Raw genomic sequence first — 23,129 nt, forward strand, 5'->3', positions numbered from 1 at the left:
CAATTTTCATATAATATAATAGAGTAATATTACACAAAATGACTTATTTATTACCAAAACCTTTCTTTTGCTTATCAGTAGTAAACTAAAATCCGGTCAACCGTATCTGGAAGAGATTTATATTTTGTAACAGAAAAACATGAAAAACACAACTTTCAGCTGCTTTGAAATACCTTTATTAAACAACTTGGACACTGAAGGTACAGTGGAGGAAAAGTTTAATCAACAAAATTTCTGTCTTGCAAACCACTTGAGATCCTACAAGATTCTTGCCACTACCAGTAAATATCCCTGTCTTTCTTTGCACTTTATTTGTCAAAGCTTTACCTCCATCTAGAGGCACATTGAGGAATGTTTCCCTACTTCAAGATTGAAGGACAGATGTTCTCTATATAATTCTTACTGTTAACCCCTTTACTTGACTTAAAGTGAGTACACAAAGCCATTTTCTATTCTATAATGTCAGTTTGTGTTTCCAGTTTTCATAAGTGTTTTAAGAATAAAGTTATCCGTATCATTTGTAGCAAAAACAGTGGTTTTGCCCTGTCAGGTTTTATATTTTTGAAGTAAACAAACTTAGCAGAATACAGTGTTTAATTAGAGAACTGTGCAAGGGTCTAAATAACATACTTGTAGCATGCCATGTTCATTTATTTTGTTTTCTTCTACCTTTATGTATTTATTTATTTTGTGGAAGTTTTATGTATGTTGTATACAACCAGAATGGACACCTAGTTAGCAGTACAATAGCTGTAGTTCACTTTATATTTGTACACTCTGCTCCTTAATGGTCAAGCCAGAAATATCATGTGTTGGTGAAAAGCAGGATGAATGAAACCCCCGCTGAGTCAAATCGGTTTCTGCCTGTTTGCTTTTAAATGATGAGTTACATTGAGGCTTAATACCTAAAAACAAACCAAAACACAAAGCAGGTGTTAAATGTTTCACACAACACATCTATAAATGCAATCATTTAATTGTATTTTTTAAACACATTCATCACCTGTAGTAACTGGGTTTGAAGGGGCCATTTTTACTCAAGCCCATGTATTTGGCTTGTTCATCTGTGAGCTCAGTCAGGTGTGCGTCAAAAGTATGCAGGTGCAGGCTTGCAACATACTCATCTGGTACACAAAATACTTAATCGGTTTGTGATGTCATTTATGATTTGGTACATTATGAAATATGGATGAAAAATATTGAATTCTGGAAGTCCATTGAGTTGTTACCCAGTTTCTTTGGAAGGAGATAGACGTCTTGCTTGTAACGGCCCTCAGGGGCATTGAAGAGCTCGATCAATGCCAAAGCCTTCAAAAAGTATACAGAAGACTAAATATGTAAACAAATTTGAAGAGACAATCTATCCATTGACTATCCACAAAACAGTTTCAAACCCAGCTATAGCCCGAGGCTGGCATGCTTCCCATTTACATTGTGTCGTACTAAATGCAAATGTTCTTTTAAAAGTTTTATTGCTGTGCCCAGCTAGTCTTTAATGTTTAGGCTACGTAAAAGAACATTAGCCTTTAGGCTGGCAATTTAAAACCTCATTTAAATTCATGTATTAGCAAACTGCTTTCATACCTGTGTGGTGGCTGTGATGGAAAGCACGTATATGGGTACAGTGGAGGAGCTTAGATTAAGGACACGGCCCTAGAATGGTAATGGTAAAACAGTAACCATGCCATTAACATTAATGACCAATATGCCATGAGGTTTGCAATGAGGAAATGTAGATGATTTACACAAGTAGGACATGCTCTTAGATCCGCTGCTTTGTAGCACAAATTGTTCCTAACATGCTGAAAAAATAAGGTTAATATGTTTCTGTTTTATATTTGTGGTAATATTCTCTCACCTCTGCAAGGAGTACTATTCTCCTGCCATCAGGCCAAATAATGTGATCCACTTGCGCTCTCACATGCTGCCATACTAACTCTGGGGTTCTTAGACTGCTCTAAAAATTCAAAAGTTAACACAAATGACACAAAATGCAACCAATTAAATTACAAGCATTCAACTGTCATCACTAAATGTGTGTTTTATGGCATCCTACAGCCACTTACAACATCGATTTCTGTATTAGAGCGTCCCATGTTGCAGACAACGCAGCCATTCTTCATTAGATCCATGTGTTCCCTCACAACAACATTTTTGTTACCTGTGTAGACAAAGGGTCAGCTGTCTAAGCAAACAGTGTAAGGTAATATTACAGCAAAGACTTTTTGTTTATTTATGATATTGCGCAACATGCCTGTGCAGGTGATGACCATGTCCACTTGTCTGACAACATCACCTAGTTTGGTCAGTCGAAAGCCATCCATGCTAGTTGAAATACAGTTGGTTGTCAGGGGTGATACTGTGGAAAATATAACTCTCTGGATAGTTTCTTTCAAATAACTAATATCTTACCATGCTTGTAGAGCACAGATGGGGTCGATTTCAGTTACATACACCACAGATCCCATCGCTTTCAGAGCTGCAGAACAACCTTTTCCCACCTGTGGGCACCAATATTTACACAAAACAGAGGCCTGTACTAAACTATCGGACATCGCTTTCAAGTGGCATATACAGTACAGGTCAAAAGTTTGGAAACATTACTATTTTTAATGTTTTTGAAAGAAGTTTCTTCTGCTCATCAAGCCTGCATTTATTTGATCAAAAATACAGAAAAAACAGAAATATTGTGAAATATTATTACAACTTAAAATAATAGGTTTTCTATTTGAATATACTTTAAAAAAATAATTTATTCCTGTGATGCAAAGCTGAATTTTCAGCATCATTACTCCAGCCTTCAGTGTCACATGTAACATCCAGTCTATCACATTCTTTAGAAATCATTCTGATTTATTATAAGTGTTGGAAACAGTTCTGCTATCTAATATATTTGATGAATAAAAGGTTAAAAAGAACTTCATTTATTCAAAAAAAAAAAAAATTATAATAATATATATTTCTAATAATATATTTTTCTTTACTATCACTTTTTTATCAATTTAACACATCCTTGCTGAATAAAAGTATTGATTTTATTTAAAAAAAAAGAAAGAAAAAAATTACTGACCCCAAATTACTGACCAGTAGTGTATATTGTTATTACAAAATATTTATATTTTAAAAACATAGCTTCCTTTTTTTTTTTTTGTTTTTTTTACTTTTTATTCATCAAAGTATCCTAAAAAAGTATCACATGTTCTGAAAAAATATTAAGCAACAGAACTGTTTCCAACTTTGATAATGAATCATCATATTAGAATGATTTCTAAAGGATCATGTGATAATGATCCTAAAAATTCAGCTTTGCATCACAGAAATAAATGATAATTTAAAGTATAATAAATTTAAAAACAATTATTTTAAATTGTAATAATATATCACAATATTACATTTTTTTTCTGTATTTTTGATCAAATAAATGCAGGCTTGATGAGCAGAAGAGACTTCTTTCAAAAACATTAAAAATAGTAATGTTTCCAAACTTTTGACCTGTACTGTAGATAATAGAAACCATCATTTCTTGGAATCAGGAGACGTACCTCTCCGTATCCACATACGACCACCTGCTTTCCCCCAAACATGATATCAGCGGTCTTTTTCAGACTTAGAGAATAGAAACAAGACAGAAAGTAGGTTTAATCATATAAGTACTGTGAATTTAATGGAGAAACGATTGTATCGTTATCTTACCTATCCAGAATAGACTCCCTGCAGCAGTAGAGATTGTCAAACTTTTGTTTAGTGACCGAGTCGTTCACATTTATGGCTGGCACACATAGTTTTCCAGCTTTAGAGAGGTGATGAAGTCTGATAAATTTGATGCAAAAACATTTGCAAAGCTGTAAGTTTCATTGTCGAACACCCTAGTGTCAATTCAGTGCAGTCATCTCTCCATCAAATGTGACAAATAACCAGGATTAGAAAGTGACTCAACCTGTGAATGCCTGTGATACTTTCTTCAACAATACCATTGACTTTCTTGAAGAGGTGAGGATATTTCTTGTATATCCAATGTGTCATATCTCCTCCATCATCGAGGATCTAGAAAAGACCATTAACAAACTTCTGTTTACAGGTGAAAACACAAGATAAGAGACACTGAAGGGAAAGTGGTCCCATGTCACTGAAGGCACTTGTACCATGTTTGGCTCCCAGCCCTCCACATTCACACAGCGATCAATACACCACCAGAAGTCATCCTCAGATTCTCCCTTCCATGCAAACACTGGAAAAGCTGCCATGGAGAGAAGAGGGCAAGACACGGGAGAAATCAAAGAAGGTAAATAATCACATGCAAAAAAAAAAAAAAAAAAAGTATGACAATTAGACGGGAGTTTCTTTTACCTTGCTCTGCTAAAGCAGCAGCCACTTCATCCTGAGTGGAGTAAATATTGCAGGCTGCCCACCTACACTGAGCCCCTAATACCACCAGAGTCTCAAACAGCACCTGTTTTGGGAAAAGTATATACATATACATATATACATATACTGTATATATAATAAAAAACATCTTGCTGATCAATTTATCTAAAAAAGTTTTTTTAACAGCACTTAAACTTTTAAAAACATAATTAAAAAATCATCTTTTTAGTATGATATTTTATATTTTCTTTTATCATGATTTTTTTTGGTGCTGTCGACCTTTTAAAACAGATTTTATAGGTTTTGTTTTTGTATGAGTTTTTTTTTTCTTTTAGCATGATACAGTGTTCATTTAAAATGCCGTGAAGGGATGACACTTACAGCTGTCTGGGCCGTGACATGGGTGCATCCCACTATTTTAGCCCCTGCCAATGGTTTCTCACCCTGGGCAGCTTTTCTCAAGGCCATTAGTGCAGTCATCTCTTTAATTAATAAAAAATATGCACACATTTTTGAAATTTCTTTTTGAGTATTGTACAGTGCTTATGTGTTTTAAACCATACTGTATGCATACCATCCTCGGCAAGTTCTATCTCTTGACGGCCAAAGTCTGCCAGTTTGATGTTTTTGATGCAGAAGTCCCTGCTCCCTTTAGAGTTCATCTGTTGCATGTCTCGAGGAGAGACCTCCTCTTCTGGATTTTCTGCATCTGAACCCCCTGAAAAATGAGAAACGAAACGAGAAAGTAAAATGGGATCAAAGATTGCGATGAAAATGCAAAGAACTACCAAAAATATACATTTTCCAATTTGTGTGGCATCTAACCTGAGCTGTTGCTGTCTGTAGAGGAATGAGAAATGGATTGGGACAGGGAGCGGCGTCCAGTCTTTGTTAACCGGCTGTCGAATTCTCGTGTCTGCTCAGGATACTGGATTTGCTAAAGAAAAAACAATTATATTTTGTTGTATATAAAATCTATTTAAAATGCCTCAAATATGTATTTTATATAAAAGTGCATTTGATATAATTTTGTATTCGTTTTATACAAATGCATTGCTTTTGCATCCAATACATTTTAATTTCTCTGAATAGTTTTCAACCTTTTATCTAATTACAAATCTTGATATTCGAATGCGAATGCAACCATTTCCTGCAGAAAACCAAAATCTTAAAGTGATTTCTCAAAATAATAGAATAATTGTAACCCCTTTATTCCAAAAGTAGACACGAAAAAAAAAACAAACATAAATAACACTATGTTTCAGATACAGACAAGAGATCTAAGAGACCAAATATGCAGTAACTATCACTTGCTCACTAACACGCAAACAAATAATGAAAGACAAAGTGAAATTAAACATGGCATTCATGGTGAGCACTAGTAGTCCCATTCTATTATCTGCCAACAAAAATGTGATTATATTTCAAGAAATGAATAAAAATTAAACTTAAGCACCAGGTAATATAAATAAGGTAAATAAAAATACAAATACAATCTACTCTGGGGTTAGAAATGAAATTTGTATTAAAATAAACCAATAATATAACACCACTCAGGACAAAATGACTAAATTAATGAATATAAACTTCTACCAATCACAAAAAAAAAACCACAAGAGGGAACGATATCGGTTTCAGTGCCTCATATTTAAATCTGATGCCCTAGTTCTAAGAAAAAACAACTTCTCTGGAAATACCTTGATGTTAAGAGATAACACAGCATCTTTTGATTCCCTGTTTTTAGAGAGACTAACCAGGCTGTAGACTTTCCTCATGGTGTCTGATCCTCTTGAGAAATGCGTAGAATAACTCCCACGTAAGCATTTAAAGGCTGAACCACAACAGTAATTGTCATGCCATGATGTTAAATGAGCAGGCTAGAAATGCATGGGTCCACTGTCAGATGAAATCCTACACTGAGAGCAAAGCCTGTACAAAAAATTCAGAGCTCTCTGTCCGCTTACGTGATTCGACAATGATTAAAGTCTGTGAGGTCACAAAAGTTCCCACAAGTCATTTATTAATTCTGCTGCTACTGTGTGGTTGTAAGAGCACTGGTCTGTGTTCAGCCCGTGCCTTTGTTCAGGGTTGTTAATGATGATCAAGAACAGGTTATTCGGTTACACCTCATTTAGCAGGCATGTTGTATCCAAAATGATTTGCTGTTCTCTTACTAAATGGACAGTCCCTTGGAGCAACCTGGGGTCAAGTGCCTTGTTCAAGGGCAAAATGGAGACAACTCAAGGCTTATGCTTCCCAGCACATTTAATTTACCAAACCAGAAACTGTATTTAGCTCTACCACATGTGGTATAAAGAAGCCAGTTTGCTTCTCACAGAGACAGTCCCCTTGGCACAACCTGGGGTCAAGTGTTTAAGGACACAGTGGAGGTAAGGAAACGCAATGGCTCTCAGATTCAAGGCTTTTTGGTGTTAAAACCCAGATATACCCCACATTGTAAAAAAAAAAACAACTGGACAAATGTTGGTGAAGAACCAAAACAAAAAGATTCATGATTCTTCCTTTCCAAAGTTTACACTACTTTTGTGAACACAGTAATATTACAAATATTGGAGACTTAGTTCATTGTATTCATGTCTTACATTTTGTCTGTTATTACATTATAATGCACAACACTAAACAATACTTTAATATCCATTGTGTTTATTCAGCTTCAGTAAGCTTCACTTACTCTTTTTGTTCTTGGTGCTTCACTGACGACTCCATCATTTTCCTCGAACACTTCCTCGCTGTTCTGCATTTTTACGAGCGCAGGTCACCAGTTGGTTGCTGCTTCCAGCATTCTCAGTAACTTTGAGCTAATTGTTGGCAGTTGTGAGGAATCTCCATTTCCAACTGTTTCCAGAGAAGAAGAAATTGCAGCTTCATCATTATGGCTATCTTCCATGCTATTGTTGTCTTCCTTTGGTGGAGTTGCAGACTGAATCTCTGGTTTGCTGTTGAGACTGCTGTCCATTTTAATGTCTTTAGTTGAGTGTTGAAGTTACAGACAGTTGCTCTTTTGAACAGATGAGGGTCTTAAAGGTGTATAAACATTGCCTTCATGTTAACTGCTTGTGGAAACAGTGCAAATTCCATGGAGGTAGAGGAGGGGTATTACAGTTTACACTTTAGGGTTAAAAATGTAATTAAAAAAGTAACCCAACAGCTGGGTATCTGGTATATGGATGTATATACAGTATCACATGGCGTAATGTAATGTAAAATGCTGTATTTGATGCCATCTGTCTGCCTTCTTCTGATACATCTCTGATCAATCACCTGTGATGTAATTGCTAAAAGCAATAAAAAAGTATACGAGTATAAGAGACTTAAACTTTTAAATGGTAGTTCAGATAAGCAATGAGTTCACTCAGTTTTCTCGAAGTGATGGGTTTTATCTGACGTAAACGAAACCTTTTATTTAATATACTTATATTCACTGGTCAGTTCAGATTCACTTTTAACTTAGTGCTTGTGTATGACATTATAATTTAAAAATAGCTATAATAGTGGTGTTTTTTTTCTATTCCAGAAGATTTCAGACTATCATTAAAGTAATACAATGTTTTAGGAAAGATCTGTTTACAGGAAACTCGCCTGATGTGTTGACTAAATACAGAGTGACAGAAATCATGTGTCTCCTCAGATTAAGGTTGCCCCATTTAACAGGTTTTTGCTTTTATTTTAGTTTCATTCAAAAGTGTAGCAACATGCTGGATTCTCATTGCTAGAAAATGCTAACTTCTAACAGATTTATGGCTGACATTTTTCACTGACCGATCCATAAATCTCTAAATTGTAAGGTGGCTGTGTAAATAGATAGTAGCTGTCCCTTTCTATCGCACCTTTCATGGTCATTGATACTGCCATATTCCTAGCTGTCATTATCAAGCAAACTTTGCTGAATGTACTGACCTTAATTTTAAATTAAATCATGGCTAAAAGGTGAGTCTCAGACAGCACACATGGTATGTTGAAAATCAGTGCATAGGCAGACTATGACATATCCAAGAGCCCTCCAACAAAAACAACAACAAAAGCTTAACAATATATATTGGTGGTTCTGTAATTGGAATGAATGTAAAAAAAAAAAAATCATTTTACGTTGATAATTAATTAATGCAAAGGAATAGATTATAATAGCTTTATAATAGCTTAAAAAAGCTTTTTATATAAAATCAATATAAAAACAATAAAATCAAAGTCGATACAGCGGCTCCATTCCAGTGTAAGTAGGTAAAGTAACGCCCCCTTGTGGAGAGTTAATTTAGGGATGTTTGGAACTCTGGAATTGGATTCTTTGCTGGATTAGGGTGAAATTTTAAAATACGTTTTACAAATTTTCAGGCTTTTATTACATGCATGATGTGCAGACGATCTTAATACAGTTTAAAAAGCTCTTAAAAGCTCCAAACTCTTTTAACACGTGCCTAAACAATTTTCCATGCTTGTATATAGCAGAATAATTCCACCAGGGGGAGCAGTGATACAGAATATATACAGCAATATATAGTGTGTAAACATTTTAAATCTATTACACGGTCACTTGAAGAAGACTCAATGAGGTACACTTGTTTTTAGTTGTTTTAGTTTGTGATTGTAACTGCTGTCTATTCTTGGCCAAGACTCTCCTGTGAAAGAGATTATTCTGGCTAAATAAAGGTTAAATGCATTTTAGATTTACAATAGATAGTACTTATTTCAGTAATAGCTTCTGTTGTAATAGTTTTAGATGTGTCAAATGTGACAAATCAAATCAATCTACTTCAAAGTAGATTTATATTAGCTATAGATTAGCTTTAGATATTCATACAATAAGTGAAACTAAGAAATAACAACTTTAATCCAACTCTTGAATGATTCACTTGACCTGCTAAAAGTATATGTACAGAACAAAAAGAAAATATATTAGCTGTTCTGAAAAAAAAAGTATTTGTTAAAAGTATTTGCTAAAGGCATATATATATTTTAACACACACACACACACACACACACAAACACACACACACACACACACACACACACACACACACATATATATATATATATATTTATATATATATATATATATATATACACATGATATATATATATATATACATATGTATGATATATATTTATATAAATTCTTGTTTTGACTGTATTAGTAGTTTCCATTTTTGCTTCCCAATGAGACTTCAGGGCCAACAGTTCAGCGACATTTATCAGTTATTAAACAATACAGATGATAAAGACAGTAATGGCCTTAAGCTGAATGTTATTTTTTTACATAGTGTGGATTTTCTTTGTTGCATTGTTTAGTTGATTTTAACGACATCAGTGTAATAGTGTTGTAAGGTAGGCTGTAAGGAGACGTGTCATTTATCCCGTCGTCCCAGTGATCTTTGAACTGATCGTGGGTTTATTATCTCATTCCCAGCTCTGATCACACTGGACACAGATAAGGAAACCAGTAGTGATTTTGTTCCCAGGGAACATTAGGTAACATTAGCCAGCCAATGAATGAATGGCACAGTGCTACTTGAGTGTTGCAGTGGCAGGTCAAACAAAAGGAAGTCTTAACCACGCCATGGCACTGTAATAAAGATAGACACACCTATTTATGCTCTGCTGCACTGAAGAAAGTAAAAGCTTTGCCCTTGTACCTGGTTCCTACTGTACTTCAGAAGATAAGACCAACTTCGGCGGATTAAAAGTATCTGGTAAGCTTTAAAATTTCAATTCAAATATGCAAGCAGTGTAATGTATCATTCATTTTCCAGCGCCGCTAGAGTACTTTTACATTTGATGAATGACATACTTGTTCAAACATTCCACGTTTGCACTGCATTTCAACGGAAATATCCCTGTATTATAGAAAGTCTGCAATTCACTCAGTAGCATTTCTGCCTTGCATCTTATAAACACTGATTTAATCTCACAATAATGACCAGCTTGCTGTACAAAATGGTAAGGGATTATTATACAGGCTTTAGTTTGTTTTGCTTACGGTAATTCTCTTGTTTATTTCACATGCTTTCCGCATAGTATCCTAGGGGAACGGTTTAAACTAGGGATTTTCATCCCCACTAAGACCAGTAAATACTATGAACTTGTCTCAATGGTTAGCCCTAAAGCAGGCTTATGATGAATTTAGGTTTACCCATTTGTTCACAATTTTTTGCAGTTTACATGAGCGCATATGAAACAAAAAGCATGCCATTTTTTAAGACAATGGAATGACAATATGGGGCTTAAGAGTTGGTCACAAATCTGACAGCTGACAAGTGATCGTGACAGAGAATCTTAATATCATATTAATAACTGACCCTGTAATATTATAGCAATTAGGATCTTATATATCTATATCTGTGCTTCCTTTATTGGGGTGTTGAGACAGAGGTCATATACAGTATCTGGTCACGTGACTTACAGTAATTGTTACATGCTGTTAAAACTATGCACTTTGACTTATTTTTTAAATAGCTACAACTTGTTTTAAACCCTTCAAACTGAAAAGCGATTTGAATCACAAATGTGAAATGCTGGGTTAATTGGATTAAATTCATGAACTTGTAAGTGCACCTGAGTGCAAATGAACTACTAATAGTATCATACCACAGAAAAAAAAAAAAATCTCAACCTTTATCTATATACCTGTATAATTTATGCAATGGGGCCACTCATCAGCCAATCCCTAGCGCGCATGCGCGTGCTGCAGACGGGCGTGTGCTGTTTCAGGTAAAGCTGAACCAATAGGCTTCAAAGTCACGTACAAGGTTAAAATGAGCTGTCAGTTCCTAAACGGTTAACAACACATTTATTGTTCCCTTTTGGTACCTTAAAAACTCATTAAGCCAATTATAAAATTTTACCACATTGGGACACTAAAGAAATAGCCTAAGTGTAAGGATATTCAAGGTTGTTGACTGGTTTACTGTAAGGGTTGGGAGAAGCTGGGTGAGAATCTGAATCATCTCATCCTGTGCTGCTGCTGCTGCTTGTGCAGGGGAGGAGGGTGATCAGACGCTATTGTGTTGGGAGAAGGGCAGATATCCGCAGCATTCCCCTGCATCCTCCAGTAATCCCAGTGTCTCTCCTTCTGTCTGTCCATTCTTCAAGTCCACGTTCATCTGGAGAGTCCTCGTCTGCTTCTATAGGGTTAAAATGGCCAGCAGCTTCGCACGGGTTTTGTCCAGTAAAAGGAAGGTGGGAATCTTGTCGTTGGTCGGTGCCGGATCTCTGACCGTCGGATTCTTCCTGAATAAAGAGCAGCGTGTCAATGCAGGAGCGCACGTCCGGAGAATCTATCCTCCTAGGTAACTACAGACATACCCGTGTTTTATAACGACAGCATCTTACATAAAACAATGAAATATTGTGAGAGAATGCCAAACAAAACATGCATTGTATTACACAAATGCCTAAGTGGGTGTCAAATATGTTCATTCATATGAGTCAGGAATGATTCAGTTCCACAGTCGCGTAGCGATAAATAAGCTTTATATTATATTAAACTATATTAAATCATATTATATATAATTGTTTCGTTTATATCTTTTAAATACAGTAGAATGAAACCTTTTATTTTTACATCTTTCATGTAGATAAATGATGATGAATGCAAATTTATTTGTTTGTATGCCTTAATATCCTAATTCACATTTTGTTTTAAAATGCACATGTAGTGGTTGAACGTTGGCTGTGTCAAAAACACGGGACAGACAGCGTCTTAGGTTTTAACGCGTTGCCTATAGAACGCGTCTTGACATTCTAGAACGCCGTTTTTTTGTTAGCAGATCAAAAGGTTTTGAACGCGTTCGGAACGCGGTTATGACGCTCAAAGCGCTATTTTAATAGAGAGCTCAATAGGATCTGACGCGTAGGCTAGACAGCTTGTTTGATTTTGAGACAGCCATTGTCCTTGATTTTCAGATTAGTTCTCTTTCCCAACAGTGCGGAATATCCAGATTTGCGGAAGCACAATAACTGTATGGCCAGTCACCTGACTCCTGCTGTATATGCCAAGCTGTGTGATAAAACCACTCCGAATGGTTACACTTTGGACCTGGCTATCCAAACTGGTGTGGACAACCCAGGCCACCCCTTTATTAAGACAGTAGGAATGGTGGCCGGAGATGAGGAGTCCTATGAGGTAAGAGGATATTATATAGGCCTATCACACATTTGGCATCTTAAGAGGTTAACGTTTTTGGAGCACAAAAGTACATCAAATATGATTTGTGCAGGTCTTTGCTGACATCTTTAACCCAGTCATCAAAGAAAGGCACAATGGTTATGACCCCTGCAACATGAAGCATCCCACTGACCTGGATTCCAGTAAGGTAAGAGGAAAGGTTATAGTTACAAGTAGGCTACAACACTGACAGTGTTTCTTGGACTGTGGGCACTTTTATTTCCCAAAAGTCTTGGAATGCCTTCATAATTCATTTTTGATACTTTTCAAATGTGTTTTTTAAAGTAGATTTTATAGATATTTTTTTAAATATGTTTATATTTAAATTTTATGGTTTTAACCATGTCACAGACTCAGACATTGTTGCACGTTAAGCGTATTTACTTTAGTAATAACAGTTCGGTTTAAATGCTTTGTTTTTTAAATTTTTTTTATTTAATACTCAGATTTGTTTAATCTGAGAAAAAAATATTTTTTTGAAAAAAAATAAAAAATACATTTGTAATTCATGTAATTTCCACCACCACCATTTCCACCACAAAATTACACTGTGGGGTAAAAAAAGTGCACAGTTACATAATATCACAATAGTTTGGCATTCTCTTTTTTTTCTAAGATTTATTTTTTGGCATTTTTAGCCTTTATTTGGATAGCACAGTTAATTAAGAGGAAGCAGTGGGAGAGATAGAGGGGGGCGGGATTGGGAAAGGTCCATGAGCCGGGAAGCACAACAGCACTATATATCTGCACACTGCCACGAGGCTATTGGGGCCAACATTTTGGCATTCTTTTAAATTTTATACTGGAAAAGCAGGCCAGAAATGCAAGCCTTACAGTTTTAAGTTACTTCCATTATGTTCATCCTACTTTCATCCCATCAGATACGAGGAGGCCAATTCGATGAGAAGTACGTGCTGTCGTCTCGAGTCAGGACAGGTAGGAGCATCCGAGGCCTGAGTCTGCCCCCGGCCTGCACCCGTGCTGAGCGCAGAGAGGTGGAGAGGGTTGTGATTGATGCCTTGGCAGGCCTAAAAGGGGATCTGACTGGAAAATACTACAGCCTCACTCTGATGACCGAACAAGAGCAGCAGCAGCTCATTGATGTGGGTATATTCACAAATGTGGTGATATGTAACTCAAGAAGTTTTCATGCTGACCTCTCATTTTGCTATATAGGATCACTTCCTGTTTGATAAGCCTGTGTCTCCCCTGCTGACATGTGCAGGCATGGCTCGCGACTGGCCTGACGCAAGAGGCATCTGGTGAGTTTAACCCCAGTGAGGAGGAGTTGAGTGGTTTGATGGCAAACAATGTCCTCTGACAGGACTGCGTTTCATCCTGAAGCAACCTCTACAGCCATGTGCTGTGGTCTGATATCGATCACTGAGTGTACCCATGGCTCACTTACATCTCCTGCATTATTCATCCTCTTTTTTCTCTTCTTCCTTCTGCCTGCAAGGGAAAGTGTGCCAGTGTTGCTAGACTCAATTTGGAAATTACCTTTGATTTAATACCCTGATGGTTTTCGAGCTAACAAAGCACTTCTGATACCATTTGACTAAAAGTGAGACTAAAATGTAATAAGGTCAAGGGTAAGGTTTGGGAAATGAGAATGGATTCTTATTTTAAAAATAAAAGAACCATTTTGTCGATGTGGATGTATTGGCATATTAAATTAAGCAACAAGCAAGTCATTTTTTTTAATGTAATTGTTCTTTCAGTTATTATAAAGGACTCTTCTCACAGAATATTCAAATCTGTCATATTCAAATCTCAGTGTCACCCACTGTTTTGTTTATGCGCATGGTGGAGATCTCTTCAAAAGCCTCATTCAATCCAAAAAATTTTGTCGTCCCATGCATATATTTACAGGCCAAAGATATTGGCCTCAATATTTCTGCAGAAGATAATAACGAGATGCCTTTCAATTCCAGGCACAACAATGAGAAAACCTTCCTGGTGTGGGTCAACGAGGAAGACCACACTCGTGTGATCTCCATGGAGAAGGGGGGCAATATGAGGAGGGTCTTTGAGCGTTTCTGCAAGGGTCTCCAAGAGGTGAGGTCATGCATGTGTAGTATGTGGCTCTCAGTCACTGTTAAAACTGCACAAGCCTCCATTATTTATCCAGCAGAGACGCTGCAGCTGTGTTTATTGTAGCTCAGAGCAATGCCCTTTTGTGGACATACCATTGTATACACATCGTCCTGCCAGACGGGCATCTGTGAGTAATTATGTGTGTGGTTTAGTCTTAGTATGTTGCTCATTTTTGGCTAAAACAGATCACCCTTGTATCGTTCTCACAAGACTCTGTCTTTGTCCCTCAGGTTGAGAGACTAATTCAGGAGAAGGGTTGGGAATTCATGTGGAACGAGCGCCTGGGTTACATTCTCACCTGTCCGTCAAACCTGGGCACAGGGCTACGAGCTGGTGTCCATGTTACTCTTCCTCGCCTCAGCAAGGTCCTCGCTCTAGAAATACATTATAAACTTATGTCATGTTGACAGTTTTGCACCTTGTTTGTCTCATGCATGGTAATATTAATGCATTTCAATATTTATGTTCACTTTTTCTTGAAGGACCCTCGTTTCCCTAAGATCCTGGATAACCTGCGACTCCAGAAAAGGGGGACTGGAGGAGTGGACACTGCCGCTGTTGGAAACACTTTTGATATTTCCAATCTGGACAGGCTGGGCCAATCAGAGGTGAGTGGTGTAAAAAAATAAATAAATATATATAAGTTAAAAAAAAATAGATAATAATATTCAAGTTTTTCACTACCTTGTCTAAATAAATTAAAAATAAAACACTAAAAAACAAAAACATTTTAAATGTTACAAGTAAATTTAGGCATCACAACATTATATAATGTACAGTATGAAAAATTGATTTTGTGAGAGATTACATTTAACTGTGTTATCAAATTATAAGTGTCTTTAAGTGAGTGTGAGATGATATACACACAGACAGACAGACACACACACACACACACACACACACACCTGCCAAGGGCTACTGACGTGAGAAAAATTACAGACTGTAAATATTTTTATATTTATATGTAATATCTGTATGTGCACTATTTCATTAAAAAGAGGCGGAAAATTGGAAAAACAGATTGCAATTTATTATTATTATTAATTTCTGTTATTTAATCAAATGATAAAAATGAAAGAAATATCACTATATATCACTCTAATATTACTGAACGACAAAGTATTTCATAATTTTAATTGATATAGATTTTTGTGAGAAGCATCTTTTACTGTGAACTGTGAAAAGATAACAGCACATCAGATTACATATTTGTATAATTACAATGCAGTCTATAAACCATATTGCGTTTTCAGTCATTGTTAAATTAATAAAAAAAAGTTACCGGCCAACTGGTGAATAACAGTGTTTCAAATACTCACCAAAGATGATTTTTAGTCGTATTTAGCATTTGGCAAGTGTTAATTTCAGGCCCTGGGTACTGATATATTGTGGTAAGTAAATGATGATAGAACGGTTTCTTTAAAAACTGAAAAAATGTAATTACCTCACCATAACACCTTGTCTCAATCAATGTGTGCTCAGGTCCAGCTGGTTCAGACTGTGATAGATGGCGTGAACTATCTCATCGAATGCGAGAAGAAACTGGAGAGAGGCCAAGACATCAAAATCCCCGCCCCCATCAGCCAGTTTAAATAGACTGGCAGTCTTGCTTAGCTCCGCCCTTCTCCTGGCTCCTCCCTCTCGTGTGTTCCTTCCTCCTTCAATATTCCGCTGATACTGATCCATAAGCATGCCTCTGTGTTTCTCCAGACAAACCACACTCCAGTATAAAACAGGAGTGAATGTATCTTACGTCATGATTGTGTTCATGTGGCGCTATTGATTTGTCACATTATAACTTACTTGATTGTGTTGCAATGATACTATAATAGCCATTTTCAAGATTTGCCTCAGGTGTCAGAGAATTAAACAGATGTTTTTGCTGAAGATGTTGACGATATAAAATGCTGAAGGGTCTCGGAGAGTGTTTTATTGTACATTTTACATGAAGTAGGCGAAAAGCAAAACTTTCACTGGAATAATTCACATTAAAGGTGCTCAGTCATGTTTTTATGTTGCACTGGGCATTGTCTTGTACTGACACCTAGTGGTGTGGATGAAGCATTGCAGAAATGCTTTATTTGCAGTCAGCCATGATTCTATAAGTTCAAGTTGAGCTAGTCATGTGATTTCAAAATGACCGCCCCCATGAAGCAACCCAGTCCATGTAAAATAAAGTCTGCATTATATATCGGGGTACTGCCCACTAAACTTTCGGCGCTAATGCCAAGTTGGCTTTTGATAGTTCAATGCTCAAAGTCACTTTTGCTAATTGGGTAGAATCTGAGATGAAGTAACAAGGCTTGCACATCACATTATGTTAGAAAATGTATATTAAAAATGTAGTCAGCCAGACAGATTGATTTAATAGAATTAATTAAAACAGTCAATTGCCAACAAGCTGGTATCATTACAATAAATCATAAAGATGAAAAGGTTTATTATCTTACCAAAACAAATGTTATTAATGTCTACTGATGTCATTTTAGAAAGTATTTAAACTACATACATTTTATTAGAAATAAGTGTAAACGGTTTGAAAAAAAAAAACAAAAAAAAAAACACACATCTAAGTCCCCCATCCAGTGTTTGTGACGGAGAACAGAAGTCATAGAGAGAGTTTGCTGATGCATTCTTCTTACTTTTCTTAGCATTCATGCAGGTTAAGGAAACCCTGAACTGTCACAACAGATAAAAAGTAACTAATGACTTTTGTTATATTAAATTAAATTATGATTAAGTAAAAAGAGGAGATCACAAAGAGGGTTAAATATTTTGCAGCATTGTGTGACTGTATGAAAATACTCTATCCATTTACATTAACATTTACATTTAGCAGATGGTTTTATCCAAAGCGACTTACAGTGCATTCAGGCTATACTTTTTTTTTTTTTTTTAACCACTATCCAGACTGGATCAAATATAATGTTGCTGTTGCAATCGCTTATCATGAAAACCCTCGGTGTTCATACCCACCTAATATATCCTGGAGCCGGTCCATCTCCTCCAGGTTGCGCTGGAGCTTTTCCATCTGCTCAAAGTACCTGTGGAGATTGTCTTCACGCCAGCACTCTGTCTCACAGTCATCCTGAAACTCAGCCGCTTGAATAAACGCTTCCAGACCCATGTCCCACTCCAGCTCATTTCTCGAGGTATGGCTATCCAAATTAACATTTGGACTTGTTTGCTCTTCCTTATTTTTGACAGGTTTGTGGTCCTTCAGTTGGTTTGTTTGGCTTATCGCCCTGAAATCACAAATTTAATGTTTTAACATAGGGGTGGGTGATATGACCAAAATCTTATATCACCATATGAGACATTTTATTTCATGATAACGATATAGATTACAATAAAAAGTTATTTTTGCATTAAATAAGGTCTTTATGATATCAACATTTTTTATAACATCGAAATTTCATAATTCTTGTCACCAGTGACAATATCACAAAAAACAAATACTAGCATAATTTAAAAACAAATCAAAATTCAAGCTCACTGAAGAAAAGTAAACAGTAAGCAATTAAATAAGAATAAGAAGCTAATTACAAGCAATAGGACAAATAACTACAGTAGAACAAATAAATAAGAAATACATACACTGTATAAAGTAATCAAATGTATAAAAATACTGCTGTGTAAATTAAATATATATTTTTTCTTATTAAAGTTACAAAAGTGATTTAGTCAAGAGCAGTGAGAGATTTCTCTCTTTTGTTTATTGATTAACATGAATGACAGACAGCAGGAATATTAGACTGCTGTCACTTTAAGAACTGCCTAGATCCAGTATACCATTACAAATGTGTTTTCTTTCTCAGCTGTTTGCTTTCACTTCAGACTGATCAAGGCCTATAAAGTGCACGCATATAGAGAAATGAGTTCTCTTTCGCTGCTCATTGCGTTTCAATGGCTTAAAATCACTTGTTTTTAAACCGCAATGCTTGAAAACACATGCAAACGAAATGTTTTTGTGACCACATAGCACAGCATGGTCACGTGAGTGTGTAACCGTGATAGAAACAATAGTCCAAAATCTCTACTAGTTGACAAATTTCTATTTTGTATTTTCTAAATTGTGTCTTCCGGTATATTGCCTACCCGTTTTAACATGTTTAACAAGCCAACATAAACTACATGTAAATCAAAACATATTATTTGTTCACCTACCCCATATGACTTGCTTTGAACATCTCTGCTCTGCGCAGGATTTTTAATTGCTGCACCTCTTTGGAGAGATTGTTACGAATTTCCTGAAAGTCATCAACTGTGAACAAAGGAATCCAATGAAATGTTACAGTTAAGAATATACACACACTACTATTCAAAAGTTTGGGATCCGTTGGGCTTCTGGACAACCTTTTTTCATGTTAGAATTTTTTATAGAGGAAAAATTTGGAAGAAATATACCCAGAAAGGCACTAAAACACAATTAATTATTTTCACCTTGTTCTGGGTTTAATTTTGTGTATCATCCAATACATAAAATCACTGGTTTTAGAACAATTAATATTTCTTTATATATTGTAAGAATACTTACTTATAACGGTCATAAAAACACAGGTCATCAAGGCTCCAAAAACAAACCACACCATAATGAACAATCCACAGAGTTGATGGTTTAGCTCCGGAACTCTCTGAATGTCTTTTAGTAAATCAAGCCAGTGCTCCAAGGTAAAAATACTGAAGAGTGTGATGAATGCACTGGATAAACCTCTAAAAAAGAAGACAAGCACATCCATTAAGAACAACCCACACCTTATACAGGTGCATCTCAGTAAATTACAATGTTGTGCAAAAGTTCATTTATTTCAGTAATTCAACTCAAATTGTGAAACTAGTGTATTAAATTAATTCAATGCACACAGACTGAAGTAGTTTAAGTATTTGGTTCTTTTAATTCTGATGATTTTGGCTCACATTTAACCAAAACCCACCAATTCATTATCTCAACAAATTAGTATATGGTGACATGCCAATCAGCTAATCAACTGGAAAACACCTGCAAAGGTTTCCTGAGCCTTCAAAATGGTCTTTCAGTTTGGTTCACTAGACTAGGCTATAAAATCATGGGGAAGACCGCTGATCTGACAGTTGTCCAGAAGACAATCATTGACACCCTTCACAAGGAGGGTAAGCCACAAACATTCATTGCCAAAGAAGTTGGCTGTTCACAGAGTGCTGTATCCAAGCATGTTAACAGAAAGTTGAGTGGAAGGAAAAAGTGTGGAAGAAAAAGATGCACAATCAACAGAGAGAACCTTATGAGGACTGTGAAGCAAAATCGATTCAAGAATTTGAGTGAACTTTACAGGGAATGGACTGAGGCTGGGGTCAGGGCATCAAGAGCCACCACACACAGACGTGTCAAGGAATTTGGCTACAGTTGTCGTCTTATCTCTTGTTAAGCCACTCCTGAACCACAGACAACGTCAGAGGAGTCTTACCTGGGCTAAGGAGAAGAAGAACTGGACTGTTGCCCAGTGGTCCAAAGTTCTCTTTTCAGATGAGAGCAAGTTTTGTATTTCATTTGGAAACCAAGGTCCTAGAGTCCGGAGGAAGGCTGGAGAAGCTCATAGCCCAAGCTGGTTAAGTTTCCACAGTCAATTATCAACAGTCTTTCATAATTTGGTGTTCAACCATAGTGTTTTTCCATAACCAATACATTTACCAAGAAATTTTGGAGCACTTCATGCTTCCTTCAGCATCTTCAAAAAGCTGGTCAGCAGATTTCATTTTTCAGCAGGATTTGGCACCTGCCCACACTGCCAAAAGCACCAGAAGTTGGTTAAATGACCATGGTGTTATGTGCTTGACTGGTCAGCAAACTCACCAGACCTGAACCCCATAGAGAATCTATGTGGTATTGTCAAGAGGAAAATGAGAAACAAGAGACCAAAAAATGCAGATGAGCTGAAGGCCACTGTCAAAGAAACCTGGGCTTCAATACCACCTCAGCAGTGCCACAAACTGATCACCTCCATGCCACACCAAATTGAGGCAGTAATTAAAGCAAAAGGAACCCCTACCAAGTATTGAGTACATGAACAGTAAATGAACATACTTTCCAGAAGGCCAACAATTCACTAAAAATATTTTTTTTTTATTGGTTTTATGAAGTATTCTAATTTGTTGAGATAGTGAATTGGTGGGTTTTTGTTTAATGTGAGCCAAAATCATCACAATTAAAAGAACCAAAGACTTAAACTACTTCAGTCTGTGTGCAATTAATTTAATACACGAGTTTCACAATTTGAGTTGAATTACTGAAATAAATTAACTTTTCCACGACATTCTAATTTATTGAGATGCACCTGTAAAACAAACTCTTCAAGTTTTCACAATGAAAATGCCCTCACTTGAAATCATTCTTGTAGAGCAGACCTTCAATGTTGGAGTTGGTGTATTTTTCAAACAGAACTACTCCGAACACAGCAAAAACTAAAAAGCTCATTAACAACACTGGAAATATCAGTTTCACGGTCTGTTGAAAGTAGTAAGCATCGTTAGTTTTAAGGAAACATTGTTTCTTACACAGTACAGGCTCATGGATAATTGCATACCCCGCATGCATGGTAGATTATCTGCAACATAAGACGAATATCCTGGAATCTGGAAACAATCTTTAAACATCGGAGGACGCGAAACTGGACGAGAAGTTTCAAAAATTTTTGCGATATTAATGCACCTCTGAAGGTCTCGGGGACAATCGCTGGAAGAACAGGCTAACAGAAAAAAAATGGTGCATGGCAAGTTGTTGACCAAGTGTAAATTAATACATTTTGTTTGAAACACAAGTATAGCTTTTATTGAGTATTTTTCGGATTACACATCAACTCAATTCACTTCCACTGTAAGTATCGCACTGTAACCCAGACTAAAGAAGACAAAGAACAAGTTAAATAAATATTGCTTCATTTTTAAGCATTCATACCATCAGAGTCACAGCAAAATCAAAGACGTTCCATGGACTTTTCCAGAACAGCCAGAAATCGTCCAGCCACTTCAGGATGATTTCTAAAACGTAAACTTGTAGTATAGACAAGTTCAGTAGTTGTAGAACCACCAAAAGGACGTCTATGCTTGGATCCTTATAGTCATGAAACTCTGAATACGCAAACAGAGATTACTAATGAGTGATTTACATTTTGGTATTTTTTAACCTATAATACAGACCAACTTAAAAATCATGAGCTAATGACCTCTCACCTGCTTCTACTGATAGTAAAGAAACATTCAAAATGACAAGGAAAAGCATAAGAGCTTTAAACGGACTACCTAATATATTTACGTTAAGGACGGTACACTTTCAGACAGTCTCGAATTTAAAAACTGCTGCCTGGAACTTGTTTTTTTTTTCCTTTTTTGGGACACAGGATTTCTTGTGTATAAAAGGATACTCTCTAAGATCCAGTTTGCAAACATATTCAGAGGAGGGTATCTGGAATGGCGGTTTAGCACACGGTTCAGTCTGCGTTGCTCCAGGGTAATGTTGTCTTTTCTGTGGTGACTGATTTCAAACCTCACCAAGTGATTATATTCATTCTCCAGACTGGTGTATCGCTCCAGATCTAAGACACGAATATGCAGAAATCATTTTTCAATCATTATCTTTCCAGCCGATATTGTAATACCCCTTGAAAGTGAACCCTGTTACCATCATATTTATCAGCTTGTCTTTATCATGACATCATCATCCCCTCAGGAAGTGAACTCTTTTAAGTGCACTCATTTTTATCACTTTTTTTTATGTTAACTTAACCTGTTACCTTTATGTATTAGAGTTCACAACTGATAATTAAATAATAGTAATCTGTAAAAATATAAGCAATTCTCTAAATTTGAAAAAGCACGTGTCAATTTAAACCGTAAAACCTTGTTATGTGAGGGCAAATGTATTTATACTCTAATATATATATTAAAACGTATCAATATAGCTTCAGTCAGCAGCACATCGCAATTTAATAACGCTTAAAACATGATTTGTATCACATACCAGTCACATCCTTGACGCTGTGTTGTGGTCTGTCTTTGTGCTCCTCGCGCTCTGGCAGAAGATCGCAGAGATCTGCCATGTTGATGAGTTTTGACCGAATAATCTGCGCTCTCGGAGAAAGGCTTTCCTCGGTGGAAATGTTGTCCTCATGTTGGCTTGACTCACAGGTTTTATTTTCCCGATCTTTGATGACACTGCTCATTGTAAATGGGGACGAAATGTACAACTAAATTCATCCCACTTAATTTGTAGAGAGCGTGACGTCAGACAACATTTAACGGTCAAAGGATTTGAATGCAACCGCTTTAGGTGCTTTAGTGACCCATTTATTTTTATTTTTTATTTATCTATCTATCTTTTTATTTATTGCTGGCTGGTCGATATTACTAAAATATAAATTGGCAACTATAATAAAAGTAATACTCCAAGACAAGAGACAATGAATAATTAATTAACAATCCCCCATTTAGATCTTGTTATGGGTATGGATATAAA

General features: G+C 36.2%; 3 protein-coding genes across 10 annotated transcripts; 1 reads left to right on the top strand and 2 right to left on the bottom strand.

Moving 5' to 3' along the window:
* Nucleotides 1-160: 160 nt before the first annotated feature.
* ahcyl2a (adenosylhomocysteinase like 2a) lies at nt 161-8,439 on the bottom strand. 6 transcript variants are annotated; one of them, XM_042752958.1, is made up of 17 exons: nt 7,058-8,438; nt 5,191-5,302; nt 4,940-5,083; nt 4,747-4,847; nt 4,348-4,450; nt 4,143-4,237; nt 3,938-4,044; nt 3,694-3,810; nt 3,543-3,606; nt 2,413-2,501; nt 2,255-2,325; nt 2,067-2,161; nt 1,859-1,957; nt 1,585-1,653; nt 1,230-1,308; nt 1,004-1,124; nt 161-905 (listed from the first exon to the last, which is right to left on the bottom strand). In XM_042752958.1, the coding sequence occupies exons 1-17, from the start codon at nt 7,124-7,126 to the stop codon at nt 899-901; spliced, it is 1,542 nt and encodes a 513-aa protein (XP_042608892.1). In that variant the 5' UTR covers nt 7,127-8,438; the 3' UTR covers nt 161-898. The 6 variants fall into 6 exon arrangements, with proteins under 6 accessions (XP_042608892.1, XP_042608890.1, XP_042608894.1 ...); XM_042752956.1 differs by lacking the exon at nt 7,058-8,438 and adding an exon at nt 6,063-6,931; XM_042752960.1 differs by lacking the exon at nt 7,058-8,438 and adding an exon at nt 6,120-6,928.
* A 1,452-nt stretch (nt 8,440-9,891) lies between these two features.
* On the top strand, nt 9,892-16,650 carry LOC109050692 (creatine kinase U-type, mitochondrial-like). 2 transcript variants are annotated; one of them, XM_042752667.1, is made up of 10 exons: nt 9,892-10,070; nt 11,357-11,666; nt 12,304-12,502; nt 12,597-12,692; nt 13,426-13,647; nt 13,721-13,806; nt 14,479-14,602; nt 14,872-15,006; nt 15,124-15,249; nt 16,124-16,650. In XM_042752667.1, the coding sequence occupies exons 1-10, from the start codon at nt 9,971-9,973 to the stop codon at nt 16,235-16,237; spliced, it is 1,512 nt and encodes a 503-aa protein (XP_042608601.1). In that variant the 5' UTR covers nt 9,892-9,970; the 3' UTR covers nt 16,238-16,650. The 2 variants fall into 2 exon arrangements, with proteins under 2 accessions (XP_042608601.1, XP_042608602.1); XM_042752668.1 differs by having other exon boundaries at nt 9,914-10,070; nt 11,470-11,666.
* A 151-nt stretch (nt 16,651-16,801) lies between these two features.
* Nucleotides 16,802-22,941, bottom strand: LOC109066467 (cation channel sperm-associated protein 2). 2 transcript variants are annotated; one of them, XM_019083487.2, is made up of 10 exons: nt 22,635-22,941; nt 22,039-22,209; nt 21,848-21,916; nt 21,573-21,745; nt 21,202-21,363; nt 20,998-21,122; nt 19,179-19,354; nt 18,809-18,905; nt 17,618-17,886; nt 16,802-17,320 (listed from the first exon to the last, which is right to left on the bottom strand). In XM_019083487.2, exons 1-10 carry the CDS (start codon nt 22,834-22,836, stop codon nt 17,289-17,291), a joined length of 1,476 nt encoding a protein of 491 aa, XP_018939032.1. In that variant the 5' UTR covers nt 22,837-22,941; the 3' UTR covers nt 16,802-17,288. The 2 variants fall into 2 exon arrangements, with proteins under 2 accessions (XP_018939032.1, XP_042608604.1); XM_042752670.1 differs by lacking the exon at nt 21,848-21,916 and having other exon boundaries at nt 21,573-21,667; nt 22,635-22,940.
* Between the last annotated feature and the right edge of the window lie 188 nt (nt 22,942-23,129).

Source organism: Cyprinus carpio, chromosome B25, assembly GCF_018340385.1.
Source record: "Cyprinus carpio isolate SPL01 chromosome B25, ASM1834038v1, whole genome shotgun sequence".
Taxonomy (NCBI): domain Eukaryota; kingdom Metazoa; phylum Chordata; class Actinopteri; order Cypriniformes; family Cyprinidae; genus Cyprinus; species Cyprinus carpio.